Source organism: Monodelphis domestica, chromosome 1, assembly GCF_027887165.1.
Source record: "Monodelphis domestica isolate mMonDom1 chromosome 1, mMonDom1.pri, whole genome shotgun sequence".
In the NCBI taxonomy this organism is placed as follows: domain Eukaryota; kingdom Metazoa; phylum Chordata; class Mammalia; order Didelphimorphia; family Didelphidae; genus Monodelphis; species Monodelphis domestica.
In genome coordinates, this window is record NC_077227.1 from 114,111,011 (window position 1) to 114,130,898 (window position 19,888).

General features: G+C 42.6%; 1 protein-coding gene across 9 annotated transcripts in view; it reads right to left on the reverse strand.

Moving 5' to 3' along the window:
* GBF1 (golgi brefeldin A resistant guanine nucleotide exchange factor 1) overlaps positions 1 to 19,888 on the reverse strand; it is a 141,423-nt gene that overhangs the window by 6,963 nt on the left and 114,572 nt on the right. For 5 of the 9 annotated variants that reach the window (XM_056804803.1, XM_007479116.3, XM_007479114.3 and 2 more), the window contains 21 exons: positions 17,612 to 17,750; positions 16,944 to 17,167; positions 14,977 to 15,145; positions 14,281 to 14,492; positions 13,843 to 13,941; positions 13,054 to 13,248; positions 12,223 to 12,412; positions 10,498 to 10,641; positions 9,817 to 9,905; positions 8,379 to 8,581; positions 7,252 to 7,375; positions 6,810 to 6,935; positions 4,594 to 4,676; positions 2,864 to 3,100; positions 2,421 to 2,514; positions 1,806 to 1,982; positions 1,436 to 1,500; positions 1,221 to 1,344; positions 1,012 to 1,083; positions 819 to 913; positions 33 to 186 (listed from right to left, as the gene is read on the reverse strand). In XM_056804803.1, the coding sequence (XP_056660781.1) occupies positions 33 to 186; positions 819 to 913; positions 1,012 to 1,083; positions 1,221 to 1,344; positions 1,436 to 1,500; positions 1,806 to 1,982; positions 2,421 to 2,514; positions 2,864 to 3,100; positions 4,594 to 4,676; positions 6,810 to 6,935; positions 7,252 to 7,375; positions 8,379 to 8,581; positions 9,817 to 9,905; positions 10,498 to 10,641; positions 12,223 to 12,412; positions 13,054 to 13,248; positions 13,843 to 13,941; positions 14,281 to 14,492; positions 14,977 to 15,145; positions 16,944 to 17,167; positions 17,612 to 17,750 (3,015 nt within the window). The remainder of the gene's footprint in view (positions 1 to 32; positions 187 to 818; positions 914 to 1,011; positions 1,084 to 1,220; positions 1,345 to 1,435; positions 1,501 to 1,805; positions 1,983 to 2,420; positions 2,515 to 2,863; positions 3,101 to 4,593; positions 4,677 to 6,809; positions 6,936 to 7,251; positions 7,376 to 8,378; positions 8,582 to 9,816; positions 9,906 to 10,497; positions 10,642 to 12,222; positions 12,413 to 13,053; positions 13,249 to 13,842; positions 13,942 to 14,280; positions 14,493 to 14,976; positions 15,146 to 16,943; positions 17,168 to 17,611; positions 17,751 to 19,888) is intronic. The other 4 variants (XM_056804777.1, XM_007479115.3, XM_056804792.1 and 1 more) reach the window with 2 other exon arrangements.

The following is a 19,888-nucleotide window of genomic DNA, read 5'->3' on the forward strand; positions in this document are numbered from 1 at the left end:
TTTCCAAATGGCTAAGATCAAGATCCCTTCACCTGGCCACTGATTTCCTCTCTCCTTAGCAACCGTATGGCCAGGCGAAGTAACCCCACCACAGCCCGTTCCACCAGGAAGCAGAAATCCAGCGCCTGGACACAGAGGTGGTACAGATGATCACGCACTGTCTGCCATACACAGCCCACACGGTCCCTATGAAGCAAGAAGAGGAAAGGGAGGAAAATCAGTGAGTAGAGGGCAGCTTGGACACTAGGTATCCCTCTAATGGTCTAGAACCACACTAATCCCTTCAGGGTAGTTATGGCAAACCTAAGGCATGGGTGCCAAGGATGGCACACCGAATGGCACATGGCCCATGCCCCTCCCCCACAGTTTGTTACTAGAGAGGTAGAGGGACTTGGGCAGAGATGCTCCCTTCCCCCTCTCCACTGTGCCAGATGATATTTTTTCACCTTACTTGTCCCTTTGCCCAGCAGCCCGATGGGAGTGCTTTCTCCCTCCCCTGTGTAGGGTAAGGGGGAGGGGGGCAGGGTGTGCCCAGTACTTGGTGTGGCACAGCATGCAGTCTCTGGAGGGGCAGGTACAGCACTCTATGTCTAAAAGGTTCACCAGCATTACTTTAGGGTCTCTCGGTACTGATGCTAAACATAGTGGTATTATGAACCCTGTGTTTCTGGTATAGTCAGAAAAGCAACAGGACTCCTGCTTTGTACAGGCATTGCTATTTCCTTGGTACAAGCCCCAACTACAGTGGATTTGCTCAAAGGCCCACAGTATGGGTGCAGGATCCAGGCCAACTGCCTTGATTCAAACCTTTAGTTTACCTGTTCTCTAGCACAATCCGAAGAAGCATCTCTAGGCAGAATGCTGCATCTTCCTCATCATAAGTCTCTTCATCTGGTGTCACTGATATTAGAGCCTAGAGAGAAGTAGTAAACAACACGCTGCCACCACCTCACAATCACCTAGCCATAGACCCTGTATAGCTCCTCCCACTGACCTCCTTCTGCCATATACCTTCATTAACTCTTGTAATGACTCCAGCTGGAGGAACTTGCTTTCTGTGATCATCTTTTCTGGGTCACATTGCTACAGTGGCAGGAGGAGGGAATCAGTTGCCTGAGTTGGAATGAGGAAAAAAATCCCACAAAGCCAGAATCCTATCCTGCAAGAATTTGAGACCTGATCACTAGAGAGAATAATGGAAAGATACTTGGGAGAGGTACCTTGATACAGTCCAGGGCCATGCGCTTGGCTTCTTGGTTCTCAGTGGATGGACCCCGCATACTGGATTGCTCAGGACCACTCAGCGTCAACCAGCTCACAAAGCTCAACACAGTTGACTCTCCTCTGTAGAAGAATGGAGAGATGAGACATATACAGGTAAATCCTAAATTCTTGGATATTCCCTCCCCATAGTCCAGTTCTGGCCGACTCTTACCGGTTAGATGGTGTTTCTTCCCGCTGCAGAGAGATCTTGCCATTGGGGTCCACAAAGTCTTCCACCTAGAAAAATCAGCCTTTCTCAACATACTTGTCATTTATTACCCAGTTCCAATCCCAGTTCTTTAGTTTTATTCCTGACAGCTTCTTGTGCTATTATTCCACTGAACAATTGACTTCCAATGCCTCTGCCAGTTGTCCTCCTCAGAAATATCATATACTGATGGTTCCTTGATGCTGAAGCCTATTAGATAAGGACTGGGCCAACGTAAGGCATTGGTCCTAAACTTTACTTCCCCAAAGTTTTAATTTTCTTCCCAAATTGTAGTCAGTGCTCATTTTTTCCCCCTTAAGCCTCTATCTGTTACCTCTACCATGGCCTTGGGCAATAGCTGGGCTCGGAACAGCTGTAGCATGGCTTCCATGATGTTCTTCCAACCTTCTCGAAGGATGTCACCATGGCGATGGGCCAAATGGAAAACAGTCTTGGCTGCAATGTGAGCTTTAGGGTTGCTCCCAAACACACTGGGCAGGTTCTCAATGGACTGAAAAAGTGGAGAAAATGAAGTCCAAAGTCTAGCTAAATTCTAGGGATTGTCTTAGCTCCTTATGTGCTAACTTCTCCTTTGAGTCCTCTCATTAACTCTGAGTTGACCCCTTTTCTCCATAATACTGTGAGAGTTCCAGGGTATTCAAAGATTCCACTCCAATTCTCATTTAGCAATAATAATCCCAACCTCCTTCCCGGAATATGCTGGTCATGGAGGGTGAGAGTCCCCAAAAGACCTTATAGTGTACAGTGAAGGATGGGAATACTACATAGACAGTGCTGAGTGAGGTATATAACTATTGGAGAAAGTTAAATCTTCAATGGAATCCCAGTTATTGTTTGGATGTTTCTGTGCCTCTATGGGGCATCAGGTTCAGACAATGTCTGCTTCCCTATGCTGTGCCCTCAATGCCTTCATGCTACTCTTACTCACCTCACTGCTGAGGGCTGTAAATTTGCACAAAGAGATGATGAGATTGTCAAACACATCGCTCAGGCCATAGTGGGCGGAGATCATGGCACATTTCCTGAAAGGATGGATACCCCACCCGAGGAACAGAGTCACTGGAAAGGCCAATTGCCTTTCCAAGAACCATGGCAGATTTTCTCAGGGTTCTTCCCTGATGATACCCTTCTCACTTTGGTGCCATCTGCAAAGTTTGTTCCCCCAAGCCTTGACTTCCCTCCAAAGGAATCACTGCTCTGGGAAGATATAACTATATAGTAGAGTAAGAGAAGTGAGAGATTCCCAGGCATGGGTTCATAAGCAGTTTAAAATGACTATCCCAGGACAAATCAAGGTGAGGACAGTTGGGAAATAGATGTTAAGAGATTGGGAAGAATTTCAGGTCTGAGACAAATGGCAAATTGGGTTACCTGAAGCCTGAAATGGCCTTTTGGATAATTGTTTCCTCTAGGCTCTTGTCAAATACATAGGAGAGGGCAGCAATAGTAGGGCCCCACGTCATGGTGAAGAGGTCATGATCATAGCTGCCAGCAGGTACCAGTAGGAATATACCCTCAGGGGTTGCACCTCGATGCAGTAGGACATTCCATACATAGTTCTCCCTCACCAGACCAGTCTGTTCTTCAGGCATCACAATCTCATCATTCCTATAATCCAGGGAGGGTTGAGTATAATGACAAGGTCAAGATGGTACATCTGCACATAGATCTATCACAGTGATGGCGAACCCTTTAGAGAGGCAGGTGATGTGAGAAATATCCTCAGGTATATGTGGAAAGGGGGAGGGAAGCAGCCCAGCCCTGTGTCTCTCTGGCTTTTAAGTAACAAACTCTTTCAAACTCTGTGCTGGGGCAATGGAGTTTGTGCCCACAGAGAGGACCATGGGTTTGCCTCCATGGGTCTAGCATCTGCAGTTGATACAAGGGATTCTTCCTCTTCTAGCACCACCTTACACCAGTGCACCTATCACACTGTGGCTTGTATGATTTCTTGCTGCTAAGAAGGTTCCCTTCCTCCCCCCCAGTCTCCTTTATCTCATGACTTTGAAGCTCTTTTCTGGATCTCAAGTTTAATAGTTTCTAGACTTCTCAGAGAAACCTTACTATTAGAGAGAAGAGTTCTCTGCTTCCTCTCACTGACAGCTGAGGGCAGAGGGAAGTTGCTGCCTGAATCAAGAGGTCATCAATTGGGCTTAAATCTGACCCAGATCCCCACCTCAGCCTTGGTGGTAGTCTCAAAAAGCCATCTGCATGTTGCCTGTGGGTCATCAGCAGATTCCTCTAAGAGGAACAGTTGGTGTCATTTAGCTTTTGGGGTCCTAGAGGGCTTCACTCAAGGAAGGGAAGTGTTGACAGAGAGCTATTTCCCATCTGGGAGGTGAGCTACACACCATACAGGGGACTGGTGGGAAGAAATGGGAATGGGGATTTGCTATATCAATTCAAAAGGCTGAACCCCTTACTCTTGTGGAAAGGAAACAAGACTGACAGTTCGTGGGGGAAGGGGCAACTGGGAGTGGCAGTTGGGTTTTGTGACAAGCATTTCCTTCCTACCAGCTTTATTTCCTTCCTGGTGTTGATGGTGGGAGGAGTGTGGGCTTCCCAGTTGGGATTAGGAGTACCTCTACTTGCTTCAGCCCGAAGACACAGGCCCAATCAGCTCTTAAAGTTAGCACTTTCCTTGGTTGCTTGCTGTCTACTGCTAAGATTCTGAATTTGACAAAGCTAACACAGATATAGAGTAGACAGGCATGGGAGAAACCCTCCACCAGCCTGTGAGGCCGGGCCTCAGCTCCAACCTTTTTTAGGGACATCCCTCGTCCCTCTTTCCTCATACCTCTCCAATCCAAACTGGTTATTAAACTATCTTAGTTGAATTTGCAGTCAGATAAGTGAACTATCTTTTCTGGGGCATAGAGGGAGCTGAACATCAGTCCAGTCATTCAACGAAAAACAGTCCTTATCGGACCCCTGCTGCTTTCTCTTGGCAGGGAGCATCTCTCTCCTTTGCCATACCGAGCAATATTCCCTCTCTCCCTTAAATTCCTCCATACCTTGCTACAAACCTTCCATATTCCCCATTTTTCCAATCCCCCCCCAAATTTCCTCAATAAATATTACATTCTTCATTAAAAACTCACTTGATGGCATGGTACATGTCCTCTAGGATGTCCTGCTCAAAATCTTTTCCTCCGTTCACGCCCTTCAGGTTTTTTCGGAATTCCTAGGGACAGTTCAATGAGTTTCTCCCCTTGGTTCAATGATGAGGGTTTCCTCCCTCCTCTACCCTCAACTACTTCTAGCCCCTAGCAGGGTTGTTCTGTAAGGAAAGTGCTTACAAAATAGCTCCCTCTGTCCACTCTCCTCATAATATCAATATTCTCAATTCCAGTGGACTTCCCTCTTCACCTCACTTCAGGCACAAATCAGGACAGAATTTCACCATTTCTTAAAAGTTGCAAATCAGAGCTTTGGAATTCCATTTTGAGATTCCTTTCTTTCCACTTCTCCTACCTTTTATTATTAATTCTTTATTTTTTATATTATATTAATATTTAATATGTATTTATATATATAAAATCTCTTTATCTTTATTGTGACCTCTGGTCCCTTATTACCATTCTCCAAGTCTTTCTCTTATTTTGGCTTTACTTCCCTGCATACCCAGCCTTGACAGCATGGTCAGATGCTTAAATGCACCATGAGCTAGAATCCTGGAATCCCTCACTCAGGTGGCCTTTTGCTATTGCTGATTCCTCCTCTTCCTCTTTCTCCTCCTCATAGCTAGCACTTATATAACACTTTAAGATTTGCAAAGTTCTTTATAAATATTATTTTATTTTATCTTTGTAACAATCCTGAGAGGAAGATGTAATTATTATCCTCATTTTACAGATGAAGAAACTGGAGCATAAGAAGGTTAAGATACTTGCCTAGGGTCACAGAGCTAGTAAATATCTGAGTTTGGGTTTGAATTGTGACTCCAGGCCCAGGGCTCTATTCACTGTACCATCAACTGCCTGAACCACTTCCCAAGGATAGCCCCATTTGATTTTTCTGTTTAAGCTCCAGAATGGCTCAATTCTGCTGAAACCAAATCACACAATGGAGCTGTGAAAATCTGAATCTGAGCTGTTTTCATTCCTAAACTGTGATCTATATCTCAACAAGGCTATTGCTACTGTCTGACAATTTTTCTACTCTACCCTTATCAATTCTCTATCTCATTTTCCACAGAATCCCCAATCCTAAAAAATACTTCTTGTGACCTTTATAATCCAAATCTGATACCATCCTATCTCTCTTCTATTATTCACTACCACATTTCTTTTTTTTTAAACATTATTTTATTTGGTCATTTTCAAACATTATTCATTAGAAACAAAAATCACCTTTTTTTTCCCCTCTCCCCTTCCCCCCCTTACCAAATTTCTTATAAAAACTCTCTAGTTCTGCTCCCACCAGTCTACCAGAACTCAATTCTCAAGGGCCACCAATGACTTGTGGATTTCCAAATGCAATGGCCTTTTTAAAGTTTTTGTTCTCCTTGACTTCTCTCTACCTTCTGATATTGTTACCATTTCGTACCACTACATACTCCCCACCTCCCACTTCCAGCTTCAAAGATATCTTCCTATCCTATCCTATCCTATCCTATCCTATCCTATCCTAGCCTATCCTAGCCTATCCTAATTTTATTCCCACCTTGAAATTTGCTCCTCTTCTTCACTGGCTCCTTATCCTTTCCCTGACCCCTTTATGTGGGTGTCCTTCCAGGGTCTGTCTTTTCTTATCTCTCCAGACTATTTCCCTTAGTAATCTCATTCACTAAGGCTCAGTCATTACTTTTACACAGATGACTTCCAACTCTACATCTTCAATCCTAACAGTTTTTATTAACTCCAGTTCCTTATCTCTAATTGCCTTACTTGGATATCTCACTAGAATCTCAAATTTATCTAATCAAAAACAAAATTTAAACTCTTATGCCCAAATCTGTTCCTCCATCTGTCTTCATTGTTTCTGCCTATGACACCATTATTCACATTTATACTTGGGTCATGATCTCCTAGTAATAGTATATAAACTCCATGAAGGTAAAGAGTATTTTGGATAATATAATAGCTTCCAGTGCTCTGTATATAATAAAGACTTAATAAATGTTTGCTGAATGAAAGGAGAGCCATAATACTTTCATCTGACACATTCAGGGGAAGAATGACCATAACAGTGACCTCTAAATTGGCTTAACCTCAGATGGAATCTGTCACTCCCCTTCTATATCAGGACCTTCATGTTCCCCACCCCCATAATCTAATGCTGGGGTAGCCCTGCCTAGGTAGGGCTATATGCTCACCTCCAGGGTCATGGGTACATTCTGTTTTCGGACATTGTGGTTATGCTGGTCAGTGTTGAGCATGATAACAGCATAGGCCAGGGCAAAGCAGGCATCACTATTTGCAAATGGGGAGCCATTACATGTCTGAAAAGCAAAAAACCCACAACCATCAGTGTCCAAGTCTTCTGCCCTTTCTTTAGTTAATCTCTATCTACCCCTAACTCATAGGCTGGTGCTTACATAGAAGCCAGTAAGTGCTGAGGCAAAACATAAAATTTCTGTCAACCCTAGATTGGGGGCATATGCCCCCTTTTCCATGAGAAAAGCTGGCCATTGCCACTAGACTCTTGGCTTGTCCAGGACATAGCAGTGGGAGCCCACGTGGCTTCTCAGTTACACTTGAAATCAAAGGCTTGCTTCCTCAAATCTTCCCTCCTCCACTTCCCAAACACAAACCTACCCTCCAGTGTTCTGTAAAAGCCTCCAGTAACCTCTGAATGACTGGTGCTTCTCCTGGCAAGCGAAAGGCCTCCAAATAGAGACGGAGAGCTTCATCTAGTCGTAAACCCTGGAAACTGAAGGTGCTGTATGGGGGGGGAAAGGTGATGAGGTTAGTAAGCCCTGATTGTAGCACAATAAATCTGCCTTTCCATATGCCACAAACTTTCTAATCTATGTTCCTCCCAGGATAGGCAAGAAAAATAGTCCTAGTCCTCCTCCCTGTATTAATAACATTGAATAATATAACATTAGATACTTCTAGCCCCCAAATCCTGATTTTGCATCCATAACTTTTCACCACTATACAGATGTTCTTTTTATTTTATTTTATTTTATTAAAACCCTTACCATCCAACTTAGAATCAATACTAAATATCAGTCCCAATGCAGCAGAGCGGAAAGGACTAGGCAATAGGATTTAGTGACTTGTCCAGGGTGACCATAGCTAGGACATGTCTGAGGACAGATCTCAACCCAGGACCTTCCATCTACAGGCTTGGCTCTCTATCCACTGAGCTACCTAGCTGCCCCTGGCAAAGGTCCTTAAACTAGAGTTGGTAAAATTCATTCCTCACCCCTATTCCATATTTTGATAACTGTATTTCAATATAATTGGTTTCTTTTGTTATTCTATGTATTTTATTTTATGCATTCAGAAATACTATTATGAGAAGTGGTTTAGAGATATGACCAGATTGCTGAAGGGGTTCATGATCCAAAAAGTTGAAGAATTCCTGTACTAGTGACTTAATACCACCCTATCAAAATTGAAGCCAAAGAACCCTCATCTTTCCACTTCCAAGTAAGGCCTCAACAGAAACAGGAAACTAGTATATCTGACCCATCCTGCATTTACATGGCAATTGGGCCTCATATAACACATCAAGGAGTGGTGAGAATTACAGAAAACTTTGTCTGGACCTCTAGCCCAAAATGAACCACTTCCCCAAATGAGAAAGCTTCAAGTAAAGATCTGCCAGTCATCCCTCTGAGATGAAAAGTGAGGTGGGGGAAGTCAGAAACTCTTCATATGGCCTCTTTCTAAGCCACATTGCTTTCGCTGACTAGGAGGCTGTGCTCACATACCCCACAAAGCTCTCCAGCAGATCAAGGTTCTTTCGGTCACTCACAAACTCTCCAATCATCTTCTTGTCCAGCCTAGGGTTCTCTCGAAGCCACTGGGCAACTTCACTGTTGTCCATGGGGATAGTCAGAAGACCCTTCTCCTGTAAGAACTGAATCCCTTTCTTTGGTTTCTGGTTGAACTGTTCTGTGCCTGTGATCAGTAGCTGTGAAAAAAGGCTCAAAGCATTAGATTCCCTCTGCATCCAGATTGGATAGACTTAAGCAAACCAAAAAACTTCTTACCTTCTGTCTTATACTCGATATTGTATTGGTTTCAAGGCACAAGAGCAGTAAGGACTAGGCAATGGAGTTAAGGGACTTCCCCAGGGCCACATAGCTAGGAAATATCTGAGGCTACATTGGAACCCAGGATTTCCCATCTCTGGGCCTGTCTTTCAATCCACTGAGTCAACTATCTGCCCCATGGATAGGCGTTGAAGGTAGGTCTAGCTCCCTTCCTATTCCCTCATGGGTTTCTTGTTCCTCAAATGGGTAGTAGTACTCCATCTTTTCAGTATAGAGAGCTCCAAAAGCAAAGCCTAGGACATCTTCTAATTTCTAACTTCAAATGCCTTTCAGTGGAATGAATATTTCATTTGCTAAAATAAATGTCCACAATATAGCTGATGTGGCCCTTGAAGTGGATTGGAAGAAGGCCCAAAAGAAAAATTTTTTGAATCTCTAGTCTTAGCTCTTTCCCTTGGGCTTTCTTAACTGCATGACATCCTGTAGCCTAACCTGTTTACACTCCTCCTCCTTGTTGTGCCCTCCTGTTGAGGGCTGGGGATAGATGGCCATGGGGATGAGTCAGGTCTATGTTTACCCAAGTATAGGCAGGGGCAGACAAATCAAAGGTATCCAGTCTGCCACTGGGACCAGGCAGGCAACCTGGGGGTGGGGGAAAGAGGGTGATATAAAGAAGATGGCAGAAGTGGTTTTAAAAGAGGTTCCATTTTATTAAGAAACTCAAAAGCACAAACATCTACATGAACTTTACTAAAGCACCAGAATAAATGTCAATTCCCTGTAGCTCCTACAATCATAGAAATGACCCAATGAACCTTCTTTGTGACCAAGATAATATCAGCAACCTGAGTTCCTACTATTTTCACTAACTCTCATTCTTCCAATTCAGTCTAACCCTTTTCTATAGGCATCAGTGAAGGGCTAGGCTTTGGGTTTTGGCAAATAATCTAATCCTAGTTGTTGTGCTCACCCACAGGTGTCTCAGAAATGGGAAGAAGGCGTAAAAGGTTACTGAAGTCCTGACCAGCTAATAATCTGGGAGACTAACAAGTATCCTTTAATGGTTTGTATGAGATGCCAAATCCTCTGGGAACCCTTAAGACAAAAGTCATCCAAGGAACAACTGGGAACAGAGCATAACTGACTTTCATACCTTTTTCTTGCTTTTAATCTCAATCAATTCCTGAGGACTTGGAAGGAGGCAGGAAAACCGAGGTGGCTTCCGGGGAATTTTTTTGTCAGCTAAGGAGAAAAAAGAATTTGAGAACACAATGAGCTACCTCCTTTCCTTCCCTTTTTGAGGCCCTAGAATTGATTTGTTCCCTTGGGAGAGCTTAAGATTCCTCCAGGATTCCTTGGTTCCCTCCAGGCCTCTTGATTTAATTTCTTCTATTTTTCTTCTGGGATCCAGATATAACTTTTCATCATTTTACCTACATAAACACTCTTTTCTACAATCCTATTGTTTCTAACTTAATTTTTCCAATGCTCAGTAAACCAATCACTTTTCCCTTTTCTTCCTTCTCCCAGTTCTCACAAGTATGTGCTACTCCTAGACAGCTACTTCTTCCCAATACTGCCTTCCTTATGGAAAATGTAAAGAAGCCCTTACAGCAGCCCTCAGAACCATGGACGATAACTCCATGAGATCTGGGACTCCCTTTCTCCATGAGTTTGAAAGGATGGTGAGCAGACAAGCCCCAGCAAAAGAATTTCCAGGCTCTTTCTTTCTTTCTTTCTTTCTTTCAATCAATCAACAAACATTTTCTTCCTCTCTCTGCATGTTCCTGAGAAGTCCTCTACCCAAGAAAGCCCTGTGGGACCCAACACCCACCACCTGCATCACCACCTTCCTCCAGGTCACTGCAGCCCAATTTTCCCTGCTCAGTCAGCAACTGCCCTCCCCCAGGTGGATGCAGCCCTGGGTGATCGGGGTTTGTCCCTGGGTGTTTTCCATCACTGGCTGCTTGTTCACTGCCTGTAGGTGAGAGAAAAAGTGTGAAGAATCAGAGTTCTAAGTGAATTTTTGAATGAACTGTTCTTTTATGGTTGATGGGAAGCTGTCTGAATGAATATGGATATGATTTTTCCTTTACCTTTTCCCCCCACACTGAGCTAAGGGAAGACTGGTAAAACATGTCTGAGTAAATGCCCAAATGAAGGAAAGAATCAACTAGTGGTACTCAATCATATTTGTTCAAATTTAAAATACTAACAATTGGAAAAACAGAAGAAGCCAGAAATTGGGGTGGGGAGGAGAAGGAGAGGGTTGTGGGTAGAGAAACATTAATCACAGAAACTATTGGAAAGAGCCTCCATCATTCTAACCAGAGGCTGAAAGAATGCAATCTTGGTTTGTGACTTTCCTTGAATCCAAGATAGTATGACAGTGCATGTTGAGTCAGCAAGCATTTATTAAGGGTCTACTATGTGAAGAGCAATAATAACAAGAGTGATAATGATAATAGCTAACATTCAGAGTGGAGGGAGCTTAGTATAATGAACAGGGTCAGACCAGAAGCCAGGAAGCCAATTCTGACACATCCTGGCTGAGTGACCCTGAACAAATCACTTCATCTCTGAGTGCTCTAGAAACTCTCTAAGTCTTTGAGTTACTGAGAAGGTAGAAACCTACAGAGAAAAGGAATTTCCTTACCTGGATTTCCCTATATCCCAGGTAGAGTGCCTATCCCTAACTAGAGAGTAGTTTAATGTTTGCAGAGTAATTTATGTACATTACCTCATTGATTAACAATGTCAGCTAGTGATTAGAAGTATTCTATTCTCATTTCTAAAAGTAAGTGCAATACCAGTCAGCTCAGTACTGGTCAGATCACTTGTTATATTGTCTGATTTCTTAGACCTTTTGCATTACCTTTTTATTATCTACCTTGTAACTAAAATAATTTCTTACATTCACTTGGTTGTAAAAAGGCAGGGAAATTAGGATTCAGTCTGCATTTGTCTGCAGTAGCTTGGGGTACAGTAAAGTAAGATACCAGGGGATGAGAGAACCAGTGAGTTCCAAGTGGCTTCATAGTTACATGATCATAAGTAAAGAGAGTTGACCATGGAACCAAGTTTCTTCCTTGAAATGGACTTAGGTTTGATTTTGTAAATACCTTAAAATCATAAGGGTATGGCAGTCCTTAGTAGTTTTCTTTAAAAGTGGTAAGAAAAATTCAGCAAAGGGGGAGGACAGTAGAGCAGAGCTTCAGAAGGAAATCAAAGAGGAACTAAGGAGTATTCCACTAGATTTTGAGCTCCAATGCCAAGGAGGTTCCAACAATTTCTAATGGGGAAGCATCCCAGAGAATCAGAAGCCCAAGTTCTAAATGATTATATAACGGCCCATATCAGCTGAGTCAAAGAATACCAAACACAGAAAGTCAGAGACTTCTGGGAGGATGAGATATGGGTACTGCAGCACAGCCATTTTGCCTGAGTAGGGAGTTCAGAGTTTCAAACCCTAAAAATACAATACTGGGTAAGGTAGGGCAGGGGCAAGGAGCTAATGGTACTGGGGCCTAGGGCTCTAAGAAAGAAAAAGGCCTCTCACTGCTGCTGACTTCTTTCGTGCCATCCATCATCTCAGTACTGGGTTTAGCTGCCTCTTTCTTCTCCTGCTGGATGAGGTTGTTCAAGACTTTGGCCTGGCAATGGGCCTCCGTACTGTCAATCACTGTCAACAGTGCATCAAGAGAGAGCAGGTGTGTTGTATAAAGCTGCCCAGAGACAGGGAAGGCATTCTGGGAAACAAACAGAGAAAGCTAAGATACTGATCCAACATACTTTCCAAGGTTCCTACACCTTATATAGAGGAAAATACTCTATATTTTAATACAACCTTAACTGCCATCTCTCTCTCTCTCTCTCTTGTCTCTCTCTCTGTCTCTGTCTCTCTCCTTAACTGCCATCTCTCTCTCTCTCTCTCTCTCTCTCTCTCTCTCTCTCTCTCTCTCTCTCTCTCTGTCTCTCTGTCTCTGTCTCTCTCTCCTTAACTGCCATCTCTCTCTGTCTCTCTGTCTCTCTGTCTCTCCTTAACTGCCATCTCTCTCTCTCTCTCTGTCTCTCTCTCTGTCTCTGTCTCTCTCCTTAACTGCCATCTCTCTCTCTGTCTCTCTCTCTCTCTGTCTCTGTCTCTCTCTCCTTAACTACCATCTCTCTCTCTCTCTCTCTCTCTCTCTCTCTCTCTCTCTCACACACACACACACACACAGAGGCATAAAATTTTCTAATCCTAAAACCTCCCATATTGCCCTAGCAAACTCTCCTTCCACCTTTTGTTACTTGTCCTTCCCTCTCTGTGCTATAACCAACATACAAATTCCCCTTCCTCAATATTTTCCTTCTAAAGGCTCATGGAAGCCATTACATAAGCCCTCAGCACCTTAGACAGCAGCTTTGTGAGGTCTTCAAAGAGGTTGGAGCAATAGTAGTCACAGTCATAGTTTATGTAGAGCTCAGTAACAAAACTGGGGATTCTCCATAGCTGGACTATAGCTTCTAGTGCCATCTCCTTCATTTCATAAGGCATCTTAGGGTTCTCCACAGTGATTATCTCCATGAGTTTTTTGATGTACATCTGGCAGCAATCATGGATTCCCAATGGAATAGAACAAAGGTAAAAAGATATAGAAAGACAGAAGAAACAATAAACAGAAGGGAAGGAGCAGATAAGCAATATACTGTTCATTGAGGCCGAGTGTTAAGTGTTATGGAAATTCATCTAAGAGAACCTCACATATGTTCCCAAACTTCAGGAACACATCATGGAACACAGGAATGAAGCCTGACTTTCAACTTCTGGTTTTACACAGCCCAAAGCTGCCAGATTTCTTTCCAAATGAGCTGATTATCAGGGGATATGATCTAGTCTTGCTTTCAGTTCCTTCCTGCAACCCACTTGGGCTTAAAAGGGACTGCTAGATAAACAAGCTAGTCCCAAAGCTGGAGGTCCCCCATCCTACCACCCTAGTCCCTATTTTACTGTATGAGTCCCTTGATTCTTTTTTGGAACCATGCCCTCCCTAAGGGAAATGATAGGTATCCCACAATGAGCTCTACCTTAGATGGCCAATGACTCAACTACAAATTCCTGAATACCACCCTCTGGAAGAGCAAAGCTGTCAGTTTCAGCACCCTATGTTCTTCACTCCAGTATGGTCAGATGACTCACCTCCATTTGGAACTTGAGGTGTTCTCGCATGCTCTCAAAGAGCAGGAAGCATACTCGGAGAGAGGCTGCATATAGGCTTAGTCGCTCCACACTTAGCAGCTAGAGAAAAAAGCAGGAAAAGCCATAAAGTTTCTGCTATCTGCCATTGCTTAGTCAGAGTAAGGCTTGACTTTAAATTCAGGTCTCTAAAGAGTTACCTATATTTGGTAATTCTCATATCTTATACCTTGTGCTAGCTTTACTGATGAAGACTAGAGAACCTTTACCCTGGATTGGCTGGGCAATAGGCAGGGAAGGAAGCCTTATCTACCTTTCTCACAGATAACCCAAACATCTCATTCCCAGAACTCCCTACCCCAACCTTATTGTCATGAGGGACTGATCACCTGTGCTGGTGAAACTTTGGTCTCCCACCCTTTCAATTATCCCCATTTTCACCTGGAATAGGTGACGGCACATTTCATCCTTGATGAGGCCTAACAAAGTCTGGCACTGGGCCACAGGTGCAGACTCAAGGGCCACAGTCAGTAGCTGCAATCCCATATGGATCATGACCTCTGAGTTGTGTCGGTCATGAGGGTTGGTAAGAGAGATGAGGAAGCGGAAGAGCTCACGAATACAAGGGAGGCCATAGGGGACCAATGCTGTTCCTGGAGAAGGCAAGGAGGGAAAACAAAGAACTTAAAATAATTAGCCCCTTAGAGAGTTTCTAGTAATACAGGACAAATCCAGTCAAACAATGATTGCTAAAGAACTTATACAAATTGCTTTTTTCTCTTTCTTTTTTAAATGTATGTTTCAAGAGAGGGCTTGCTGGGTAGGAGAAAGGAAGGAATAGATGAAGTAAAAGATATGATATAAAAACAAGGCATCAACAAAAGTTATTTTGTTTTGTTTTGTTTTTACAGAAAGAAAAGTGCTTTTCCTTTGATTCTCCCAAGTTTATTCTACAGACTGATAACAATACCCTAACAATTTCAAATTCCTAAATTTAGGAATAAAGCAGAGATGGACAGAGATATTAGCTCAGCTGGTAGAAATCACCTAAAATGCTTGAGCTTCCTGGGCACCTTGATAGATAAGAGTTTGGGGAGGTAGGGTGAGAAGAAAAAGAATCAACCTAACAGCACTTACCTTCTTTCTGAGAGGACTGTGTAAAACGAACACCCCGAGGGTTGACATAGTCCATGTCATGGACAGAGGCTGAATCTGAATGGTCGGCTAGAGAATTACATTCTTCTAATACCTCAGGGATGGACTCCACAGATGCTGACTGGACCTTTTCCACCTGGGACACTTCATGCTATGGCACATAATTATAGAATTCTTAAAAGATGGAATGGAAGTGAAAACTTATCTAGGACAAACCCTTCATTTTGCATTAAGATGAAGAGGTATAGAGGAAGTAGGGAGGTCCAGTGAAGGCAGGAAGCTTAATCTTAAAAGGTTGAGTTCTAAGAAAAATGTCCTCCTTTAGAACATACATAGGGATATTCTTTCTGGACCCAGATCTTTTTGGCAATGAACATTAAGAGATAGCAAAATATAGTGCAGAGTAGTGGAAAAGGCACTGGACTAGGAGTCAACAGAGTTCTAGTACTAGTTCTGCCACTATAAGTGGTTGGGTTACTATGTGCAATTCATTTCACATTTTCTCCTCTACTCTTCTCTTTTTCCTGTAAGCCATGCCTTTGAAGAAATATTATTGGAATGGAGAGGTAATAATAGTTGGCATTTATATAGTTCTTAAGACAGCTATGTGACACAGTGGATAGAGTGCTGGAATCAGGAAGACCTGAGTTCAAATCTGGCCTCAGACACTTACTAGTTGTGTGACTGCAGGCAAGTCACTCAGCCCTACTTATCTCAGTTTTCCTCATCTGCAAAATGAGCTGGAGAAGTAAAAGATGAAATGACTGAAGGAGGATTCTCAGAGCTGTTGCATCTTTTATTACTCAGCAACCATATGTTTGTACCCCCTGAAATGACCGAGGAAACAAAATCTGATCTTCTGAGCATATTGATTTATTAAGCAATGCATGCCAGATGCCCAACAAATCAGGACCAGATCCCTTCCTCATTTTAGAACTGGATCCCAAATACAGGGGGAGACAGAATTTTATACAGTAAAAACAATCAATTAAAAGGAAAAATATAATATTAGGTAATCTGATTTCTAAGTGGATGAAAGATTAAGGAATTTCCAAGTTGGGAGCATAAGAATGAACAGGTACATGTCTCTGAATTCAGGAAGAGGTGTACCATGTCTCTCCAAGTGTCTATAAGAAATCTAAGGAACATGGAAACAATAACTGGTTCATCAGTATGGGGCCAGTTTTCAGATAAGACACATAGGTTGCTGGAGATATACAAATATGAGAAAACTCACATCAGTCTTAGAATCTGATTTTGTCAATATAACCTCCTACGTCCTTGGTTAAGAGTCTCTTAAACAGCAGGTTCAATTAGTCCAGTTTCCTAGCCACATTAAGCTAAGTTAAAACAATGCAATAAAGCCTTCTCCCAATTCCTACAATTAAATCAACTTTTATCATAGGACAGAATTTAGGCTAGGGTCATAACTGAACAGAAAGGGAATTAAATTAGTTCCAGAATTAACTCACAAAATGGGGTCAGTGTGGCTCACTCAGTTTCCACAATTAACCACTTGCTATTCTAATCCCCTCTACAAATTTTCCTCAATGAAGGAAATGGCAAAACCATGTCAGAAAATTCTAAAACAACTAAATAACAAATAAAGCTCTTATAATGTGCCAGGTACTGTGTTAAGCATTTTATAATTATTATTTCATTTGATCCTCAGAACAACTATAGGTGCTATGATTATTCTCATTTTGCAGATAAGGAAACAGAGGTTAAGTGACTTGTCCAGGGTCACACAGTAAGTGTTTGAGGATAGATCTGAACTTCTTAGTTTAGTCTTCCTGTCTTCAGGACTGGTGCTTTATCTACTGAACCACCAGAAGAGAGAGCTTCCTAAGCCCTTTTCTACTAGCCTTGGCTTGGAAAGGAATGCAAAGAGCCAAAAAAAAGCAGCCAGTTCTCAAAGAGAGAACTGGGGGCCTTGATATATACTATACCTGGGGATCAGACAATTCAGGAGAGCCCAATTCATTGTTTACAGGCACCATGGCTATGTTGGGTCCTAGAGAGCCTGCCTGCTCCAGGTCAGTGAGGTCTTCCTTGGATGTGGTCTGGGAGGAGAGGTCAAGGCCACTGTCAGTTGAAGGACTAACAGCTGTGGAGGTGGCTTCAGAACTTGTGGAAGAGATAGGCATGGAGGCTTCAATGAAGGACACAGCACCTGCCAAAGAGAGTCCCTTGGAAAATGAGCATATGCTTAAAGAGAAGAAATGCAACAATTCCAGAAGCTAAGGAAAAGTCACATCCTTTTCACTTTCTAGTCTAGGTGTTGATCTCGATACTCTTTGAAAACTTGTCTCAGCAGAACAGATATCTAGGATTTCCCTGGAACAAAAGACCTTAAAAATTATTGCAGAGTTGCTGAAGGGCCATGGAATACTAGTGTGCACTATACAACTTGTAAAGCACATAGAAACCCAGAGATTTTATACCCTATTTGATCAAAATGGAAACATCTGCTCCCAGCATATAGATCATGGTTATTATCATGCCTCTAGCCCTAGAAAAATGTCTTCTGGTAGTAGCCATCACCTAATGCTCTCCTGTTCAAGAGAAATCCAGAAACTTGGGGCTAAAGTATAGCTTCAGTTAGAAGTAAACTTACCTGTAAAGTTGGAGGACAGGGTAGCTCCATTGGGAGTGGGTGACTCTGTGACTTTGCTGACATGCCGTGGTGGACGTGGAGACCTCTTCTGCTTTTTCCATTTGGATGAATCACTCATACCTCCTGCTCTCATTTTTAGCTGTAAATATCATACTCCATTGAATTGTCATCTGAGCAAGGATTCAGTTGCTCAGTTCCCTTCCTTTGACCACAGGAAGCATCCTAAAGCATCCTTTCCCCACCCAAGGCCAAGTGAGAACCACTTAAACCAGTATATCATTGTTATCCTTCCAATCTGACTATTCTTCCAAATGTATTTGCTCATACCTAACAAGCTAGCCCAGCAGTCTACTAGTGGAAGGAGGTAGCCTGATTTCAGCAAATACTCAAGTCTGAAGAACTCCGAAGCCAGAAGAAAAAAGGGCCTCCAATCCCCATCCCAAACCTGTTTTTTGGACTAAAGCTTGAGACTATAGTCAGAGCTGGGTGTCAGAAGTTTCATTAGCACCTGGGCATTCTCATGTTCCACTCTCTAACTTCTCCAATCAGTCAGACAAGTCTCTTGGAACTAGGATTAAAGCACTCCAGATACTTCTTATATAGTTCTCTAGTGAAGACTGGCTTAGACAACAATAGGATCAAGGCCTTCTAGCAGAAGTCTGTTTCAGACTATACAATGCATGGAGTAGGCATGCAGAAGGGGTCAGGAAATAACTACTAGTGACTACCTTGCCAGGAGTCATTCTCCAGGCCCAATCACCAGAACCTTCAGAGCTTTTCTCCCTCAATTGTCCTATTGAATCCAACCCTGGGGAGATTCTGGAGGTTGGAAATTATTGCATAAAGGATGTGAACCCACTCTTTCCACTTGAATGTCTCTCTGAGCTCTCTATTTCTGGCCCTAGGCAACTGTTTCTCCTTAGTCCCTGGCTTTTTGCATGGGATTGGCTAGTGGATCTCTTCTTTGTAAGAATGGAATAGCACGAAAGGAATAATGAACTGGAGGAATTCCATGTGAACTGGAAAGACCTCCAGGAATTGATGCAGAGCAAAAGGAGCAGAACCAGGAGAACATTGTACACAGAGACTGATACATTATGGCACAATCAAATGTAATAGACTTTTCTACTAGCAGCAATGCAATGACCCAGGACAATCCAGAGGAACTTATGAGAAAGAACGCTATCCACATCCAGAGAAAGAACTGTGGAAACAGAAATGCAGAAGAAAAACATATGATTGATCACGTAGTTTGACAGGAATGTGATTAGGGTTTTGATGTTAAAACATCACTCTACTGCAAATATGAATAACATGGAAATAGGTTTTGAACAATGATACATGTATAACCCAGTGGAACTGCTTGTCAGCTTTGGGAAGGGGGAGGAAAGAGTGGGGCAGGGGGATCATGAATCATGTAACCATGGGAAAATATTCTAAATAAAAAGAGGAAAAAATAAATAAAAATAAACATGGGGAAAAAAAAAGAATGGAACAGCATACCAGCTGGGACTGTGCCCCATGACAACAAATTCATCCAATCCCAAATGTATGAAACAGTTCACCATTTCTGTATTACCCTACCTTGCCTCTTTCAATGTAGTTTTACATTTTCCAAAATCACATACATCTATTTCCCTAAACCTCATTCCATCCTGTTAGCTACCCAATGTGCTAAACTACTATTCTCATAGCCTCCTTTCAACTTTAGACTTCCAACTTTGCTGCCTGTTGATTGCCATGGATTGCTGCTTTAGTGTGGGATTTTCTAGATTTAATGATCTTCTCTTCACAATGAAATAATTTATTCTATCCAGGCCCATTTCTTCCCCACCCTAGAAGCTTCCATTATTTCAAACTTTACCCACTCTGGAAATGCAGCACCAGACTGATTCACTCACTCACTAATTGAAATTTCTCAGATTGGCCCTCCAGTTCCTTTTCTCCAGAGCCTATCAATATGAAATTGGAGAGACCATTTTTTTCTATTTCCCAAGGACTGAGCAGAAAATATGATGCCATCCTTGACTTGTTCCTTCCTCACTCCCATTAGATTTCATTTCTCTAGTTTTCCAAAGCCTTTGAACACCTGAGCTGTGGCAGCATGGACTAATGAAAAGAATACTGGATTTGGAAGTAAGAGTGCCTATATCATTTATGTGGTCTTAGGCAAATCACTTTATTGGTTCTGTTTTCTTATATCAAACAAGAGGGGGTGAATCTAAGGTCTCTTTCAACTCTAAATCTGGGATCCTATAACCTTGGGCAAGGCAACCA